Source organism: Physella acuta, unplaced genomic scaffold, assembly GCF_028476545.2.
Source record: "Physella acuta isolate Inbredline_101_S28 unplaced genomic scaffold, ASM2847654v3 ptg000691l, whole genome shotgun sequence".
In the NCBI taxonomy this organism is placed as follows: Eukaryota; Metazoa; Mollusca; class Gastropoda; family Physidae; genus Physella; species Physella acuta.
In genome coordinates this window covers 32,807-50,214 of record NW_026732210.1, presented here as the reverse complement: position 1 = coordinate 50,214, position 17,408 = coordinate 32,807, and the positions used below count along the sequence as shown (strand labels likewise).

The 17,408-nt window shown below is 30.4% G+C and overlaps 2 protein-coding genes and 1 long non-coding RNA gene across 3 annotated transcripts; all 3 read right to left on the bottom strand.

Annotated features, from left to right (window-relative positions):
- Positions 1-1,032: 1,032 nt before the first annotated feature.
- Positions 1,033-7,957, bottom strand: LOC131949350 (cadherin EGF LAG seven-pass G-type receptor 1-like). The gene is made up of 17 exons (XM_059311207.1): positions 7,855-7,957; positions 7,583-7,693; positions 7,099-7,250; positions 6,740-6,914; positions 6,415-6,598; positions 6,112-6,229; positions 5,601-5,829; positions 4,926-5,082; positions 4,584-4,745; positions 4,061-4,280; positions 3,834-3,894; positions 3,346-3,486; positions 2,935-3,099; positions 2,001-2,174; positions 1,673-1,792; positions 1,168-1,298; positions 1,033-1,038 (listed from the first exon to the last, which is right to left on the bottom strand). Exons 1-17 carry the CDS (start codon positions 7,955-7,957, stop codon positions 1,033-1,035), a joined length of 2,409 nt encoding a protein of 802 aa, XP_059167190.1.
- A 300-nt stretch (positions 7,958-8,257) lies between these two features.
- On the bottom strand, positions 8,258-17,122 carry LOC131949349 (cadherin-23-like). The gene is made up of 14 exons (XM_059311206.1): positions 17,026-17,122; positions 16,424-16,556; positions 16,137-16,251; positions 15,617-15,740; positions 15,129-15,371; positions 14,640-14,785; positions 14,390-14,483; positions 12,188-12,322; positions 11,544-11,735; positions 10,839-11,011; positions 10,199-10,417; positions 9,393-9,616; positions 8,716-8,860; positions 8,258-8,416 (listed from the first exon to the last, which is right to left on the bottom strand). Exons 1-14 carry the CDS (start codon positions 17,120-17,122, stop codon positions 8,258-8,260), a joined length of 2,199 nt encoding a protein of 732 aa, XP_059167189.1.
- Positions 11,593-14,774, bottom strand: LOC131949360 (uncharacterized). The gene is made up of 4 exons (XR_009388153.1): positions 14,640-14,774; positions 14,390-14,483; positions 12,188-12,322; positions 11,593-11,735 (listed from the first exon to the last, which is right to left on the bottom strand). It is a non-coding gene; the product is annotated as an uncharacterized LOC131949360 (long non-coding RNA).
- Positions 17,123-17,408: the final 286 nt, after the last annotated feature.

Below are 17,408 nucleotides of genomic sequence, written 5' to 3'. Positions count from 1 at the left end.
TTTTAATTTGTTCATAATCCAGAGAAGCATTGGGAGAAATTTTGATGGCTCCTGTTTTGGGATCCATGAGAAAACTGCCATCATTTCCTGTATGACAAGGAACAAATCAGTTATGATTATGCTAGACTTATTTATTAATTTTTTGTTAAATGTAGATGCTTTAATTTTAACTTATATTTCACAATGACTAAAACAAAATTAGCGGACTTGTAACAATGTTAAATATTTTAAAAAGAAGAACATAATTAATCTTTACTGATGTGATGATACACTAGCATTATAAATTTATATGTTAAATGTTGACACTATAAACAGATTACACTTTGTCTGTAACTAAACTAATTTGGCACATTTTCTGTATTAATGTATATAATTTTAAAAAATTTAATACTTTTATTTTTAGTATTTTAGAACATGTAAAAATGTTAAATTATTATATAAAAAAAGTATAATTAAAAAGAACCTTCTGTAATGTTGTAGGTGAGATTACTCATGCTGTCTGCATCATTACATTGTAACATTGCCACAGATACATTGACAGAATTCTCTGGCACAGATGCCAGATAGTAGTATGATGTACAAACTGGCCAGCAATCATCCACATCTATAACATTCACGGTTAGGGTACCAGTGACAGATTGAACTGGTGATCCCTGGTCCTGATGGATACAATGGTTTTGTTTTAAAAAGATTATCCAGTGTGATATAAATGTTAAATAAATATTATATACACATTGTTGTGAGGAGAGATTTTAGAATGCAGGCTTAGACTTTTTTATAACATTATATATTGTTGATGCTGAAGAGAGTAAAAATCTATTTAGTTGATACACAATTAAACAGTGTAATCCAAAGAACTAATAATAACACTGTACTCAGCTGAGATGTTCCAATGTTAAATTGAACAATTGTTGTGAGCCTAATGAGGTAATATTGACCAGTAATTTCTCTGGATTTGCAAACCATTTACATAAACTTTACCTAGTCTATTGACCATCAGTTCTTTAAATTAAATAACTGCATGCTATACCTTTAGTTCTAAAGATAATTAAAAATAATTAGTTTGGGCTAAAAATAACTTTCATGTCAGAAACCACAACTAAGGTATACTTAACACATTGGTTTTAATGAATGCTGAGTATTAAAGATTAAGGGCTGGTAACTTACAGTGACAAGTATTTCTAGCTTGTAACTCTGTTCTAGCTCATAATCTAAAGATCTGTCTAATACAACATTTCCTGTGACTGGGTCTATGCTGAACTTGTCATAGTAGTTACGAAATTTATATTCTAACATTTCTGAAACAAAACAAGTTTTATAAAGTTAAAAGAAAATTTGTTGATATGGATTCTATTAATGATTATAAGACAATACTGTGTCTGAGTTTCCATGCAAGCTAGAAATAAGGAAAAAAAATAAGGCCCAGTGTTAAAGTTGTAATAGTACAAAAATATAGCCTTAATTTATCGTGTGTATTTTTTGTATTATTTTCCAGAATATGTAAGTTCAAAATGTATTCCAGATTTTTAAAATATACATTAAGATTTATTTTTGAAATTCATATATACTTTTACATTGTTTTCTCCAGTTATAAATCTTGCTTTATTGGGCATAAATAAAGTTAGTTCAGGTCAAATTTTGAATTAGTGTATTAAAAGACAAATAGGCCTACTGTTTATTCCAGAGTCCTTATCATTTGCTCTAATGAAGGCTACTGTTTTACCAACTGTTGCATCCTCAGGTAAATCAACAGGGGACAGTTGAGTGAAATATGGTGCATTGTCATTCACATCTAGAGATATCAAACACAGTTAGGACCTAGGATTATCAATTATAACACAGGAGATTAAATCTTAAAAAAGGTTAAAACCAGGTTCCTGAGAAAGTAGAAAAGCAAACAGCTCTATAGATGTGCATTTACTTAATTAAATATTTTATTGAATTCTTATGAAACTTAATGAGCAACACAAAACAACAATGAAAGTGTGCACTATATTCACCTGTGACAATGACACTAACTGTGACAGTGGTTGACAGTTTGGCAGTTGGTGATTTGTCTGACACAACAATGATGACAGTGTAGTTGTCCTGGGTTTCCCTGTCCAAACTGGCCCCTGAACTGACTGTTATGTTGCCAGATGTGCTGATGGAGAACTGTGATGTTGCTATAGAAACTGTGGTAAGGAACAGAAAGTGTTTTAAAAACAACTATTCATGCTAATTATAATACATTTACTTACAAATATAAAATATATAAATCAATAATGTAATTAAAAGAAATTAATTTTTAGCCACACAATTCTTTTATTCTAATACTCTGAAGCGTAAGTATTATAAGCAAATGACAGTAAAAATATATTACACAAAACTTTCCTCAACTTTTATTTTTCATGTATTTACATTCTGTAGTTCAAATACAATTTCAGAAGATAAATAAATATTTTGTAAAAATGTTCTCAATTTTTGCTAATTATAGTATTTTGTTGTGTATTTATGATAATTTTAAGTAAAGTAAAAAAGTAAAGTTTCCCTTTCAATCCTGACGGTCTATGGGGCAAGTGAAGTAGAGTTCACTTGTTTCTGTGACCTCAGCATATGAAGAGATAGTGTGGTCAACACTATGCCCAGCCGCCTTTACTTTCCCTAACGTGAGTTAGGTACCCATTAGAGTTGGGTGGACTCAGGGACGGTCTACTGACTTGAACCCGGATTCAAACTTGAGACTTACGGGTTAGCAGAAAGACTTACGGGTTAGCAGATAATAATAGTTAAATTCATAAAAAATTAAAAAAGAAAATGATAATAGTTAAATTCATTTTATATTGCTGAAATTTTTAATTATGATATTTAATCATACATTAAAAATTTAATTTTTTTAAATAAAAAAAACATGGTTATGTAATGCTGAAAAGGTAATAATAAATCACACAATACCAATACTGTAGGACAAGGCGTTGTTGAGATTAGCTGGATCATTGTCTGCATCTCTACACACTAAGGAAGTCACTACATCCCCAGCAAGGCTGTTTTCAGACAAGGACACAAAATATGGATTGGAAGAGCATGTAGGGATGTTATCATTGACATCAACCAGGCTGACTGCAGGGAGATAAGACATATTTGAGTTGTATCCTTTATTTCAGTGTAGAAAAACTATTACCACAAAAAATTGTGCATACAAAAGTCTTTTAAAAGGCTAATGGCATTTTCATTTGTTCTTAATTTTGTTACTTCTAAAATGTTCTCAATAATGAATAACTTCAAGTATTTCAATCATAATAATTTTTAGTTAAACTGTTCAAAATAATGTTAACCATCATGGTGTTAAATTTTAAAATACTTTACCTATGAGCAACTGAGAGGAGGAATATGGAGGATTGCCTCTATCTGTGGCCCATACAGTTAGTTGAATATATGGGTTGGATTCTGCGTCAAGTGTTCCAGCAACAGTTATTTCTCCTGAAGATGGGTCAATTCTAAAAGGCCCTGGAGAGAAAATATCTCAGGGATTAGTAATAAAGTTAAAACCTAAATTTAAAAAAAAGTATTTCAAACACTTCTATTAAAGGCCTTTTAGACATAATTTGTTTTAAAAAAATAATTTACAATACTGTTTTAAAAATAAAGTGCTTGAATTACCTTTGATAGACTTTTAAAAAATTGATACAAAATTTAATGTACATCAATAATAATTATTATACTTTTTAAAATACTTATAATATTATTGACTTTACAAAATACTATTTAGAATATGATTAAAATATAAAATATAAAATGTAGATGAACAGAAGAAATAGAATCTGCTTAAAGTCAAGGTAAATTTGTCTGATCACCTGTGTCAATGCTATACATTATTTCACCATCAGGTCCCTTGTCCTGGTCTGTAGCATTTGTCTGAGTAGCAAAAAGTATAAAATAAAAACCATTAGCTATTTGAAATAATAGAAAATACACATAACAATTTTAAAAACCCTATGCAATAAAGTAGTAACATCATATACCTATAGTAATTGTATAAAGTGCTTAAGATTTTTAATGATAAAATTTGTACAATGCTTACAACATAGACAACAGTTCCAAAAGGTAGGTTCTCCTGTACATTTAAACTAACAGACTTGTTAGTGAAGGTTGGTTTAAACTCATTGACAGGTTTTATCTGGACGATGTAGGTAGTGGTAACATTGTGTGCACCATCTGACCCTTTGATGTATAAAATATACTCTTGCGCTTTCTCATAGTCAATGTTCTTTACAATTTCCAAATATCCCCCTGATGTTATTCTATTTAGAGAACATAATACATTTCTTGTGATCTCATTGTATGAAGCCATAATTTAAAATTTTGAAAAAACGTAATGGCCTATTAACTTTTATTCAATTCATTGTCATTTTATTTGTTTTTTTTCATTTCAATTAATATATATAGTTTTTTAATTGTATTTAATATGTGCTTTAATAGTTAACCAAAATTTTTAAAAATGTAACTGTTAATAAAGAGTTAAAATCTTCCAAAATTTACAGAATGTTAATATATTTATAATTTGAAGAATATGAATATTGAAAAGAACTACTAGCAACACTTACTTGAAGCACCCATCCACATTTCCCTCAACTATGGAGTATGTAACAGTGTTGAACATGGAAGATCTGTCTCTGTCTATAGCACTTACAGCTGGGAGCAGGCTGTACCCTAGCACAGTGTCTTCTGACACAACTGCAGCGTACATTGATGATGTGAAGGAAGGTCTAAAACAGTCAAACATAATGTACTGGTATGGTAAACAAATATGGTTTACAAAATGCATTTTTTAAATTGGACTAACTAAAATAAAAAAAAAGGCCTAAATAATTTAAAATATGTGTGAATATATGATGAAAATATAGAAAATAAATTAAGGTCATTACAGCAGAGGGAATAGAACTTACATCTCATCATTAATGTCAATTAAATTCACAGTTATGTTGGAGCAGGTTGTGTAATTAAGAGGGTTGGGTGTATCATGCACACACACGCCAAAAATATACTTGTCTCCATAGGTATCAAAATCAGGGGCAGGTTTAATCAGAACAATATCTCCACTGACTAGAATATTAAAAAGTTAAAGAACAAACAATTATCAGAAAGTTAAATTTAAATAGGAATTTAATTTTAGGTACCAACATTTTTTAAAAATTATTTTTTTAAATTTTATTTATCTAAATGAGTTATCAAAATAAAAAAAAATGAAAGTGTTTTGTTTTTTCTTTGTATGCTTTTGGATAAATATTGTTTTAACTTAGTAAGGTTTAGCTTGGGGATAATTTAAATGATAGTACCTAGAGTAGTATAATTAACCTAAAAGAAACAAAAAAACTGATACTACTGTAAAAAATTATTGTTCCAACAGTTCTAGAAAAATTAGAAAAATGTTGTTTGAACCTAGTAAGGTTTAGCTTGGGGATAATTTATGATAGTACCAAGAGTAGTGTAATTAACCCAACAGAAACAAAAAAACTGATTACTACTGTAAAAAAACTTACTATTTCAACAGTAATAGAAAAATTTGATGACAGCTAAATGGTCCCAGAGTAAAAGAATGTTATCAACATGCATTAAATTACCTGGAGAAATGAAAAAATAAGTTGTGTCCAGCAACCAGTAGCCCACAACATCCAGTGGACCATCATTGCCACTGGCTTCTACCCTGAACACAACAGTATTAGAGATGAGCTCTTCTTGTAGAGAGAAAGTTAAATTTCCCACAAAGCTTGGAGTGTTGTCATTGACATCAGTCACGTGAACCAGTACTGTTACTGTTGTACTCAGGGCTGGGGTTCCATTATCTACAACCTGAACAAAATGGACACAAAAGTTGTTTACAAGACACTTTTTTTTCAATTATAAAGGATTATGTGGTTGTGAGATAGGGCACATAACTGCTAAACAGAAGTCTTAGGTTTGGTTCCCAGGCTTGAACACATGGGATATCAGTCCACCAGCTCTGGTATGTACCTGACTCTAGTTGTGGAAAAGGAAGTTGGCACAGTTCTAACACAATAAACTCTGCTTCATCTGCCCTATAACCAAAAATTTTTTTTTTAAATCATCATACGCTAAAAAAATAATTATTACCTTAATCAAAATACTGAAGTCAGGAGTGTTTTCGTAGTTTAATGGATCAATCACAGTTACTCTCCCATCTATTGATACAGCAGATCTGATTGGTTGTAGCTTATACTGCGCACTAATGCTTATGGTTTTTAAAAAAATGTCTTAATATACATACAGGTAGGAGAATCATGTAAAAACTTTTAATATACCGCATTATTTTTTTATTTTGCAGCATTTATTTACTGCGTATTTGTAAAGGTTTATTACAAAATTAATCATTATAAAATATGAAACAACTACAAAGTTTATATGCCATGAACTTACTTTAAAACACTGTAAGTGATGCTACTCTCTAGGTCTGCATCAGAGCAATCAAGGCTTACAATGTCTGTCAACCCTTCAAGTCTGTCTATTTTTATAAATGGTGTGCAGACAGGAGGATTATCATTTTCATTGATGACTGTGACTGTTACGATACATGTGCTTGATTGGGCTGGAATTCCTTTGTCTGGTGTACAATTGTTTTAGCAAAAATTAACGATAAAGCATAGTATAAAATGTAAACTGATCAAGTATATTATAAAATGTAAAGTGAAAAAGTATAGAATAAAATATAAACACAGTTAATTATTTTGAGAAAAGACAATACCTGCAGCTGTAACAGACAATGTGAAATTCTTATCTCCCTTGTCATAATCCAAGTTTAGTTTCAGCCTTAACTCCCCTGTATTCCCATTCTGGGTTAGGAAGAATTCGTTACTTAAGGTCACCAGACTTAAGATGATCTCACCATCTGGCCCAAGATCTAGGTCACTGGCACTCACCTTGGGAGTGTAACATATTTTCATTTATTTGTTTTCATGATGCATTGTGCAAGACAGTACTCAATGAAACTAAAGATAATTAAAAATATTTTTAAAAAAACATTACACATTTTCAATATTAGACAATTTTAAACTTTTAACCAAGAAGAGCAATGAAAATAAAAAAGTAACAGTTAAAACTAACATTTAAAACAATGTCACCAGCAGCCAGTTGATTCTCTCTCACCGCTACAGAATAGTTTGTTGAGCTGAAGACAGGAGAATACTGGTTGAAGGTGCTGACAGTAATAGTAACATCAGCAGCACTGCTTAAGGCTCCAGCTCCACCATTGCTATCTGAATAATCAACACATTTTTTAGTAACTTACTTCATTGTTAACATAGTACTATGTATTGCTGTATTCACTATCATATTTATACAATGTATTATGTGGATATGACAATACAATACAGTAAGGGAGAGCATGTTTGAATGATAGAACATTTAATTACAAGTTTCCAGGCATTAATAGGACATCCTTGAGTTCACACAGCTCTCAAGGGTACCTGACTCAAGTCAAGGTAAGTAAAGATAGATGAGCACAATGCTCTACATTTGCTAAGGTAAAATAAACAGATTAAGTCTACTTAATAAAAGTGTTATGATTTAAATTTTGTCATATTCATACCTGTAGCTGTGACTTTAAGAAAGAAGAAAGTTGTCCTGTTGTCTACAGAGATCATGGCTGTATTTCTTATCACACCAGACGTGGAGTTGATGCTGAATAATGGACTACCAGCTGTAAGGTGATAATGGGTTAACATTACAAAATAATGTTAGGTGATAAACTTAGAAATATTGTTTTTTAATTTAGGAAAAAACCCACATCAAGTGAATATAGGATCCTTTAAGTGATATACTTAGTAATATTGTTATTTAATTTAGGAAAAAAAAACATACCAAGTGAATATAGGATCCTTCCATTGTTGTTAGTGTCCGGATCATCTAAATCTGTGGCAACAACTTTTAAAATGCTGGTTCCTGTGACATCAGTCCTTGACATTGTTGCACTAGAATCAAAAAAGTTATTTTTAATACATACATTTTTGTAGATTTTCATCAATTTTGTTCTTAGACATAGGTCTGTTCTCATGAATTCATGCTATAAATCCAACTACTAAGACTTAAGTATACATAAAATATTTTAAAATGATTTATTTGAACATTTTAAAAATAATTATAATGTAATTAACTTTAATTATCTTTAACTGTTACATTTAATTATTTGTTAAATAAAATCCAGTTAAAACATGGCATTAAATAAAATGCTACTGTGCTACTATGAAAAGAACAGAATTCTGATCTACCTATATAAATTTGATGAAAATTGTGGGCTGTTGTCATTGACATCAAGAACAGTAACCTCTACATTAGCAGTAGTATAATTGACAGCATCTGAAGCTTTTACAACTAAACTAAAGTGTTGAGTTGTCTCCCTGTCCAAACTCTGAGCTAACAAAATCTGAAATATTTCCATGTTAGGAGGTTATGAGGGAATGAAGACAAATACATACAAATACTTGAGCAGAAAATAAATCAACTTTCATTTCAACAGAACACCATTAATTGTAAAACTTTAAAAAGAAGTAAATGCAAGCAAAAAAGGTAATGGAACGACAGATACATTGGCTACGTATTTGATTTTGCTCTTTAATTTAAAATAGGAGAAAATGTGCTGATAACATTAGTTTCAATTAAAAATAGAAAATATTTGGTGTATTGTGTTTAGAATAGTAAGTAACAATTGTATGATAAACCTACCTTTCCACTGGATTTGTTAATAGAAAACTGTGGATAAGGTGCTGTAAATGAATAAACCACTTGACCATTCTGATCCACCGGGGAATCAGGATCAACAGCCAAAACAGCACCTACTTCACTTAAAATAAGTTGATCTTCTCGTACACTAAAATAAAAAGTCCCTATTGAAAAAAAAAAGTTTTTTAAATAGATAATAAGTGTTCAGATAACACAAAAAAGTGTTATATTTGGTAAGTATCGTTTGTCTAGAATAGATGAACAAGATCTACATGTTAATAAGAACATACTGAAATATTTCACCAGTCAGTGGTGCCACATGTGGTTAGATACAATAAATACATATTTAATAAATAAAATATTTAACAAAATAACGAAATTTCAAGTTTATCTATTAAACTAGTAATGCAAGGCTTGCAATCAGCAAAAAATAGGCAGAAGTGGAGCTCATCCTTGGTAAGATAAATAAAATTAAAAACCTAACACAGTGAATCTAAAACTCATTAATCAAAAACACATGGGACAGTTAATTGTGTCAAAACTTTTGCCTTAATAGAATGCAGCTAAATAAAGTATACCTCATAACAAATTGAAAAGTTTGATTAAAATAATTCATCAATAATTTTTATACAAGTATTATGGTGCTTTTTAAATTGTGTGGGCTTATCAAAATTACTTACAGTAACATAGTAATAATCACATTTGAAGCATCACACACTCCATACAGTGAGTACTGACCATTTGTAAAGACAGGTGGTCCTTCATCAACACTGCCAACGTTGATAGTTACTGCTATGTCTAAGGCATGTGCCTCTACCATGTCAGAAACATGAACCACTATATCATGACTCGCCTTTTTCTCAAAGTCCAAGGGTGTTCTCAACAGCAGCTGGTTACCTTCAATCTGTTGTCATTTTAAAACTTTTAGTCCACAGATTAAAAGATGAGATTTAATAACATATAACAAAATAATCCAGGATGTTTTTGATTTGTATGTTTAGTTGAAATGAATATCTAATCTATAAATAGACACTTGGCAGATATTTATTTAAATGCATGCTAACACCTATGATTAAAAAAATTAACATAACATTAAATGAGTTAGTTTATAGATTAAATTATTCACAGGCTTGGGACCATATAGATACTTGGAAAATAAAGTCCACCAAGCATAGTGCTGACCACAGGTCTCTATATATGAAAAAAAAACTATACTTCATCTGCCTTAATAACCAACTGATTTGAAATGGTTCCTAATACAGAAGGTTCCATATAGAATGTACCGCATGTAGTCCTACTAACTATTAATAGAATGTACTCCATCTACTCACTATTAATATAATGTAACTGTATACTCACTGTTAATAAAATGTACTCTATGTAAACCTAATCACTATTAATAGAATGTACCTGTGAACTCACTATTTATAGAATGTACATTGAGTAAACCTAATCACTATTAATAGAACGTACCCTGTGTACTCACCCTGCAGATGTCAGCACCAGTTGTAATGTTATAGACCAGTGTGGTTCCAGCATCAGCATCTGTGCATGTGAACTGTGTGATCAGACTACTGGGCTGTCTGTTCTCTGGTACTGTCACCAGCATGGCTCCAGTCTGACACAATGGCCTCTCATCATTCAAATCTACAACATTGACTGTCTGTGTTGTACTGGCCGAGTTTCCACCTGCTCTTTCTGAGGCCTATAAAGTAAAAACATATATGCTTTAGTAAAAATATTAACTCAAGCTGTTTGTTTGCTTTTTACCCTTTTATTTATTAAAAAATAAATGTGTCTGTTTTTCTTCTTCACCTAAATCAATAAAAAGCTATAGTTAAAAGAACAAAATTACTTAAAACTTTGTAAAAATGTGTATAACAATTTTAAATTTTGACTTTGGTTTAATTTAATAACTAAGCAAAACATGTATAACTATGCAATTCTTGTGTGCAACAACTTGATTAAAAAATTCTTAAAATATCTAGCAAGCACAACAAAAAAAGATGCCGTGGGTAAAAAATATAACTTTTAGGTAATAAAATAGTAATCTTGATTTGCAGAGCTGATTGATTATCATCTACATAAATTAATTAAACAAGAAAACAATGTTTTAAAAATTAAACCTGGATCACAAGTCTGTATGAGGATGTGGTTTCAAAATCAAGTGTTTTTGTGGTGTAGATTTGTCCTGATCTTGCATCTATAGAGAACTGGCTGGCAGGATCCCCAGCGACAAGAGAGTAACGCACATCCCCAAAGTCAGGATCATTTCCATCTGGGTCAGTTGCTGTGACAGCTGATGCATCAAAAGTTTTGTCAGTATTCAATCATTTGTTAAACACAATTTTTTTATATATAATTAGACTAATGTTTAGCCTAAAGCAACTTTCAAGTTTAATGGCAATATAATGGTTAAGTAGTGCACAAATGTTAACCCAGAGTTTAAGCCTGAGGTTGTCTGAAGAACGTCAGTAAGCTCTTATATTTTAGTGTACTTATTTCATCATATCATCTTTTCCTGTTTGTGCCAAGACACATTAAGTAGAGTTCATCTGTTTCAATGACCTCATGATATGAAGGGATAGCATGGTCAACACTATGCCCAACTGCCTGTGTTTGGCTACCATAAATCAGGTACCCATCAGAACTGGGTGAACTCAGGGACGTCCTGCAGTCACGAGTCTAAACAGAGATCCAAATTCAAGACATTTGGACTAGCAGTCAATTGGGTACTTATTTAAATCAGCAATATTTCTATACAACACACCATCAGACCATCAGTAAGTTTAACAACCATCAAGCCATGTAATTAGTCCACTAGAACATACCAACAACAAAAGAGCCAGATGCAACATTTTCAGCAACACTGATAGGAGCTGGAGCAGTAAACACTGGTCCACCATCATTCTGATTGACCACACTCACCAACACAGTCACAGTGGTGGAGAGACTGGGGGTACCTTTGTCTTTTACAGCAATCACCAGAGTATGAAGAGAAGCAGTCTCATAATCCAGTGTATCTATAGAGTTAGAACAAAAAGATTTTAACACTAAATCAGGCAAGAACTTTGGTAAGATTGGAAAAAATCAAAGTTGAAATGAAAACAAGAATCATAATCTAAATTTTAGTAAGTTAAGTTATGTTAGCTGCATGTTTACCTCTCAGTTAAAGAACTTTGAGAAATAATTTAAAAGAAGCATAGATAAAAAAAACCCATTATACTATGAAGTTGCTTTAATTTATACAGAGAGTGCTTTCACTGCTATATACACGATCATTATGTGTATATGTCTACTGATGTTTAAATGTTGACCACCTATATATCTAGTTACATTTTGTTAAACCTGACTACAACTATGATAGATGTAAATTAGTTATCCATTGTTTAATTTGCTTAGGCCTATCATATTTGAATATAAGATACTTATAAATTATCACATAGGTCTGCACGGTGTTGTAAAAAGAGCTTACTGTTTTTAAGTTGTACAAGACCATCCAAACATGTAAAATGGGATCCGGGAGATTGGGTGAGAGAGTAAATTAAAGATGTCCCATCCTCTTTATCAGCACAGCCAAGATTTGTAAGAACAATGTAAGGAACAACTCCTGAAGATAATAATGAAACATAAAGACATGGGTTACAAAATATTTTTTATGCTACAAATGGTAAGCTTTTAGGCCAAGTAGTTTTGCAAAGAGTTGCAAGCACAATGTATGGACTAGTACATGATAATATAACATAAAAACATTTTAAAATATTTTTCTATATTAAAAGGGTAACTTCAGAGGACAAGTAATCAGAAAATTCAATTTACTAATATAGTCATGATTTAGAAAATGAAAGTGATAATAATTTCTTAATAAAAATATTTTATTTTGTTCAGATTCAAGTGAAGTAATATTTGCCTAGGGGTCATCCATTTATGACGCCCATAATTTTTTTTTTGGATTTTGGACCCCCCCCCCCCCGTCCACAAAATTCCCTATTAAAAGTTCACACGCGTCCTCCGCAAAAGTCAATTTTCTTCGGACCCCCCCCCCCCCTCCCGTGTGGACGTCATAAATGGATGACCCCCTACAAGTTATGGGTAAAATATTCAAGGGAGGCAAATTCAGATATTTTAGATAAAATATGTATTATAAAAACAATACACTTATAAATTTAAAATACACTATTTAAAAATAATATATATTTTTTTATTAGAAATATATGTATATATATATATATATATATATATATATATATATATATATATATATATATATATATATATATATATATATATATATATATATATATATATATATATATATATATAAACTCTTTAAACTTCATTTTTAATTAAATTAAAAAAAAATATGTAGCTAAATTTATTTAAACTACATTAATAACCTGTATTTTAACCCTTTATGTTAAATGAATTTAAACTCTTATTTGTGGCGGCATTTGAGGGTGCCCTTAGATTAAGAAAAAATGTCCCAGCGATACAATGAAACCCATTGTACCTAAGACAAACCCATTACACAAGAAATCTCAATTAAGTTCAAGAGACCACCATCATCTAGCAAATAATGAAAATTCTCTCTTCAATAGGCTACTTCCTATTGCAACCATCTTCCAGACTCAAAGTACCCATTTCAACCCTGCTTAGAAAAAATCTCTGTTTCACATCGCCAAGCCCCTTACATAATACTTTATTCCAACATAAAGAATAACATCAAATATTGCTTCTCACAATGATTTTTCCATTTGAATTATTTACTATTTTTTTTCCCAGGATGCCATTCAACAAAATGTTAGGGAGAGGGTGACACCAAAAACACTGTACACTGAAGAGGATTGGGGTGAAACCACACTGGAAGTGCATAAATCTACATATCATTTGAACTAGCAAATTGATACACAACAGCCTATGAGTGTGTAAGTGTGTGTACTTGTACATGTGTGTGTGTGTGTGAGTGAAACCAATAGAGCAATAATTGTACATTTGATATTGCTTAAATAATTTAGCCTTGTGTTGATGCTAGTACTGTGTTTTTTAATAAATTTTTTACTGATTTGTTATCAATGATTTGTGATATGTTTAATAGGTTATTTTCCTAATCTATTAAAAGTTGTGTATATATATATAAAATCAATGTATATATTTACCAAAGGTATGTCTCATGGTCATAAATATTTATTAATATATGAATAAGTTAAAAGAAAATTTACACCTTAATTTGCAGCTTAAATCAGTTTGATCATTAAATTTGGATTATTTTGCAATGGAATATGTTAAATTATAATACTTTTATTACAAATTTGGAATACCCATAAGAGGCAAAGAGCTTCAAACAGATGCAAACATTGTAAAAAAGTATTTGGTCGCTATGTTACTCATGATCATACACATTAAAAAAAATTAGGACTAAGTTCAGCCCAAAAAATGTGTAGCTTAAAAAAAATCAAATACATTTAGAAAAAAAAGATATATTCAAAGACATATTTCAGGTGTGTGCACATACTTAAAAGTGAAATATATATATATATATATATATATATATATATATATATATATATATATATATATATATGTGGATTAGGTGCCGCACTGGGTAACACATGACCTAGCAATGCCACCTGCCTCTCACTAATATTATTATCCACAAATCCCATCAATGCCAACTTACCTTGAATTTCATTCACATTTACAGCTATGGTGTGATTACACACTGGAGCATTATCATTAACATTTGCAACTTGAATTGTAACTGTGCCAGTTCCCTAGAGCAAGTTAGTCCAAGAATTAATTTTTACAGAAAATTCAACATTTAAATACTATTTTTAAAAATGTTTAATTTAGAAAAGGAAGGGATCACTGAAATACTTTTTCTGGAATAATTTCTCTATGTTTAAAAAAAAAATGAAACAAGCGCCTACCTCCAAACCCCCACCATCTGCAGCAATGATAGTGACTTCATATTTTTTACTGTCAGCTGGAAGAATGTCATAATCTAATGCTGAAATTACATCTATTGACCCTGATGCTGGATCAATGTCAAAAAATGCTGCGCCGCCATTGCTAACTGAAAGAATATAAAATACTTTAATTGGTCAGCAGTTTAATAAATCAAAACTTTAATTATTCAATATTTTAATCATTCAACAATTTAATTAATTAATCACTAATATTAACATTTATTTATAGTTATTTGTACAGATTAAGAAAAAATTACACTACATTACAGAGCTGTACAAGAACATAAAAAAAACAAAAAAACAAAGATAAATTAACTTTATTTATTATTTTTGGCCTTTAACAGTCTTATTTCTTAACCCACCCCTCATCTACTTACCACATCATAACTTAATTCTAAAAACCCTCTCCCTATATGTATACTGTCTTTCATATATGTGTCATGAGCGTACCTGACTGAATTTTGTATAGAACAACACCATGTGGGCTGTAGTCTGTATCAGTGGCTGAGTATAAGACAACGTCTTGTACAACTTGGTTCTCAGATACAGTGATGGAGGGGTTGTTTGAAAACTTGGGCGCTGCTTCATTCACAGGTAAAACTTTAACCCGAGATGTTATTGTGAAATTATTTACTCCATCACTGCAGATTATCTTGATATCATACTTCTGGGTGGGAGAGTCATAATCTAAAGCTAAAAGAAAACAAGATTATTTCCTGAAATTTAATTTTATTTGTAATTTTAAACACATTTTAAAAAATTAAAAAATTAATATCTACTAATAGTTTTTTTTGTTTTTTTAATCATCATTCTTAAACTAAATGAATTAATAGAACACTCAAATTTTTATAGAAACAGAAACCTACCATTAACTACGTTTTTAAAAAAAAAAAGATAAGGTTATAACTAAAAAGAAACAGAAAAGAAATAATGCTTACGCGCTAGTAGTCTAAGTTGATTTGATGATGATGAACTAAAGCCAAATACGGTGTCATATGGTGCTTGTACATAATACTTTAATGTATCACCAGTGTCAAGGTCAGTGCAGTTGATGTTACTTATCTAAAATGAAAAGAAGAAAAACAAATCTATGTTTTTAAAGCAAAGCTAAGGGGTAGAACTAACGATAGCTAATCTGAAAGTCTGCACTTTAATATCTGCCACAAAGCTGTAGGATAATCTGTGATCATATGTCTCCTATAATTATCTGACTATAAATGGCAATTTACAAACATACAAAACCCATCAAATAACATAGCCACAGAAATTTACTTGCTTTACTTTGTCCAATAATCATCTATGTGGATAAACGGAAATTCTTAAATAAAATACAATTAGTATTCAAGTTAAATAAATAAATTATTATACAAATAAATCATAACTACGACTGAAGTCATGTTAAGTCAAGTTTACTGCATGAATTACTTGACTTAAGCAAGCATTTCACCAATACCTTACCAGTGTATTAGCGGTTGTATTTTCCAAAACTTCCAGATATAAATACGCAAGAGAACAAGAAGGGGAATGATCATTGACATCTACAACAGATACTGTCACTGTGCTTGTCACTGATCTATAGGGAAATGGACAGTACAGGAAACTTAAAAAAATGTTTTAATAATCAATCCAAAATATATTTAATTGTCTAGTGAGTTATGTAAAAGTTACATCTTCTATTCATCATATAGCAAAACAACACTGAATGCAATCCGCTACATCTAACTACAGGGGTAAACCATCCTAACCTGATAATCTCCAAGCCACTGTCTGAAATCTTTACTACTAGTTTGTAATAATTCTGTGTCTCACTGTCTAATATAGCATTTGTAATGATTGATCCATCTGAGTTAATGCTGAAGGCGGAATCTTGATTTCCATCTGTCAGTATAAAATGAAGAGAAAGTAAAAGACTGAATTATTATATCTTAATATTTAAATTCTGCAAAAACATATATATATATATATATATATATATATATATATATATATATATATATATATATATATATAATGTATGAGTAAATAATTTCATAGCCTAGTTAGTTTTAGTCTACGAGGACAGCTATAAGCTATGATCATTCTCTTAGATATTATAGATTATTCTTGGCTGATAAAATATATAACTATAATTTATAAATGTGTAAAAAGATAAATGTAAAATATTATTTATTCATCCATGTGAGTCACATTGATACTGTGGAATTACTCATGATATTTTATATTATGAAAAAAAATGGGATCAATATAACTGTTATTACTATGCACCAGTTTGAGTTCATTGTAGTTTAATTTAGGAAAGGAACGTCAGATTAATAATATGATTAGAATTGAAAATGAGGACAGTTACCAATTATGTTAAACTGTAGAACTCCTTCATCACCCTTGTCATTATCAGTAGCAGAAACTTTGCTAATATAAGTTCCAACAGGCTGGTTCTCTTGCATCTATCACAGTAGATCAACACAATGTTTGTACACAAACTTTTTATTAAAAACTAAGATAATTGTAATTATTAAGCTGCCTTTAAACAATTTGAAAATATTTTGTTTGAATCTTTTATTTGTCGCTTTAAATACATTTTAAAAATTCTAGTGTTTTTTTTTTTATTTTAGTTATATTCAACTTTTACTCAGGTACGGTTTTGTACTTATATAAATATGCAACATATTTCAAATGCAAATAATCAAAACCGGTAAAAAACATACATTTTAGAAAATTTTCTTAAAACCA

What these genes read in the sequence shown, in the direction of transcription:
- LOC131949350 (XM_059311207.1), bottom strand. Translation starts at nt 7,957, where the DNA reads ATGTCAAGGACTGATGTCACAGGAACCAGCATTTTAAAAGTTGTTGCC. An exon ending in ATTGTCTGTTACAGCTGCAG is followed by an intron (nt 6,599 to 6,739) that starts GTATTGTCTTTT and finishes ATTGTACACCAG; the next exon opens with ACAAAGGAATTCCAGCCCAA. An exon ending in AATGTGGATGGGTGCTTCAA is followed by an intron (nt 4,281 to 4,583) that starts GTAAGTGTTGCT and finishes TTCTCTAAATAG; the next exon opens with AATAACATCAGGGGGATATT.
- LOC131949349 (XM_059311206.1), bottom strand. Translation starts at nt 17,122, where the DNA reads ATGCAAGAGAACCAGCCTGTTGGAACTTATATTAGCAAAGTTTCTGCT. An exon ending in TCTATACAAAATTCAGTCAG is followed by an intron (nt 14,786 to 15,128) that starts GTACGCTCATGA and finishes ATATTCTTTCAG; the next exon opens with TTAGCAATGGCGGCGCAGCA. An exon ending in AAATGTGAATGAAATTCAAG is followed by an intron (nt 12,323 to 14,389) that starts GTAAGTTGGCAT and finishes TATTATCTTCAG; the next exon opens with GAGTTGTTCCTTACATTGTT.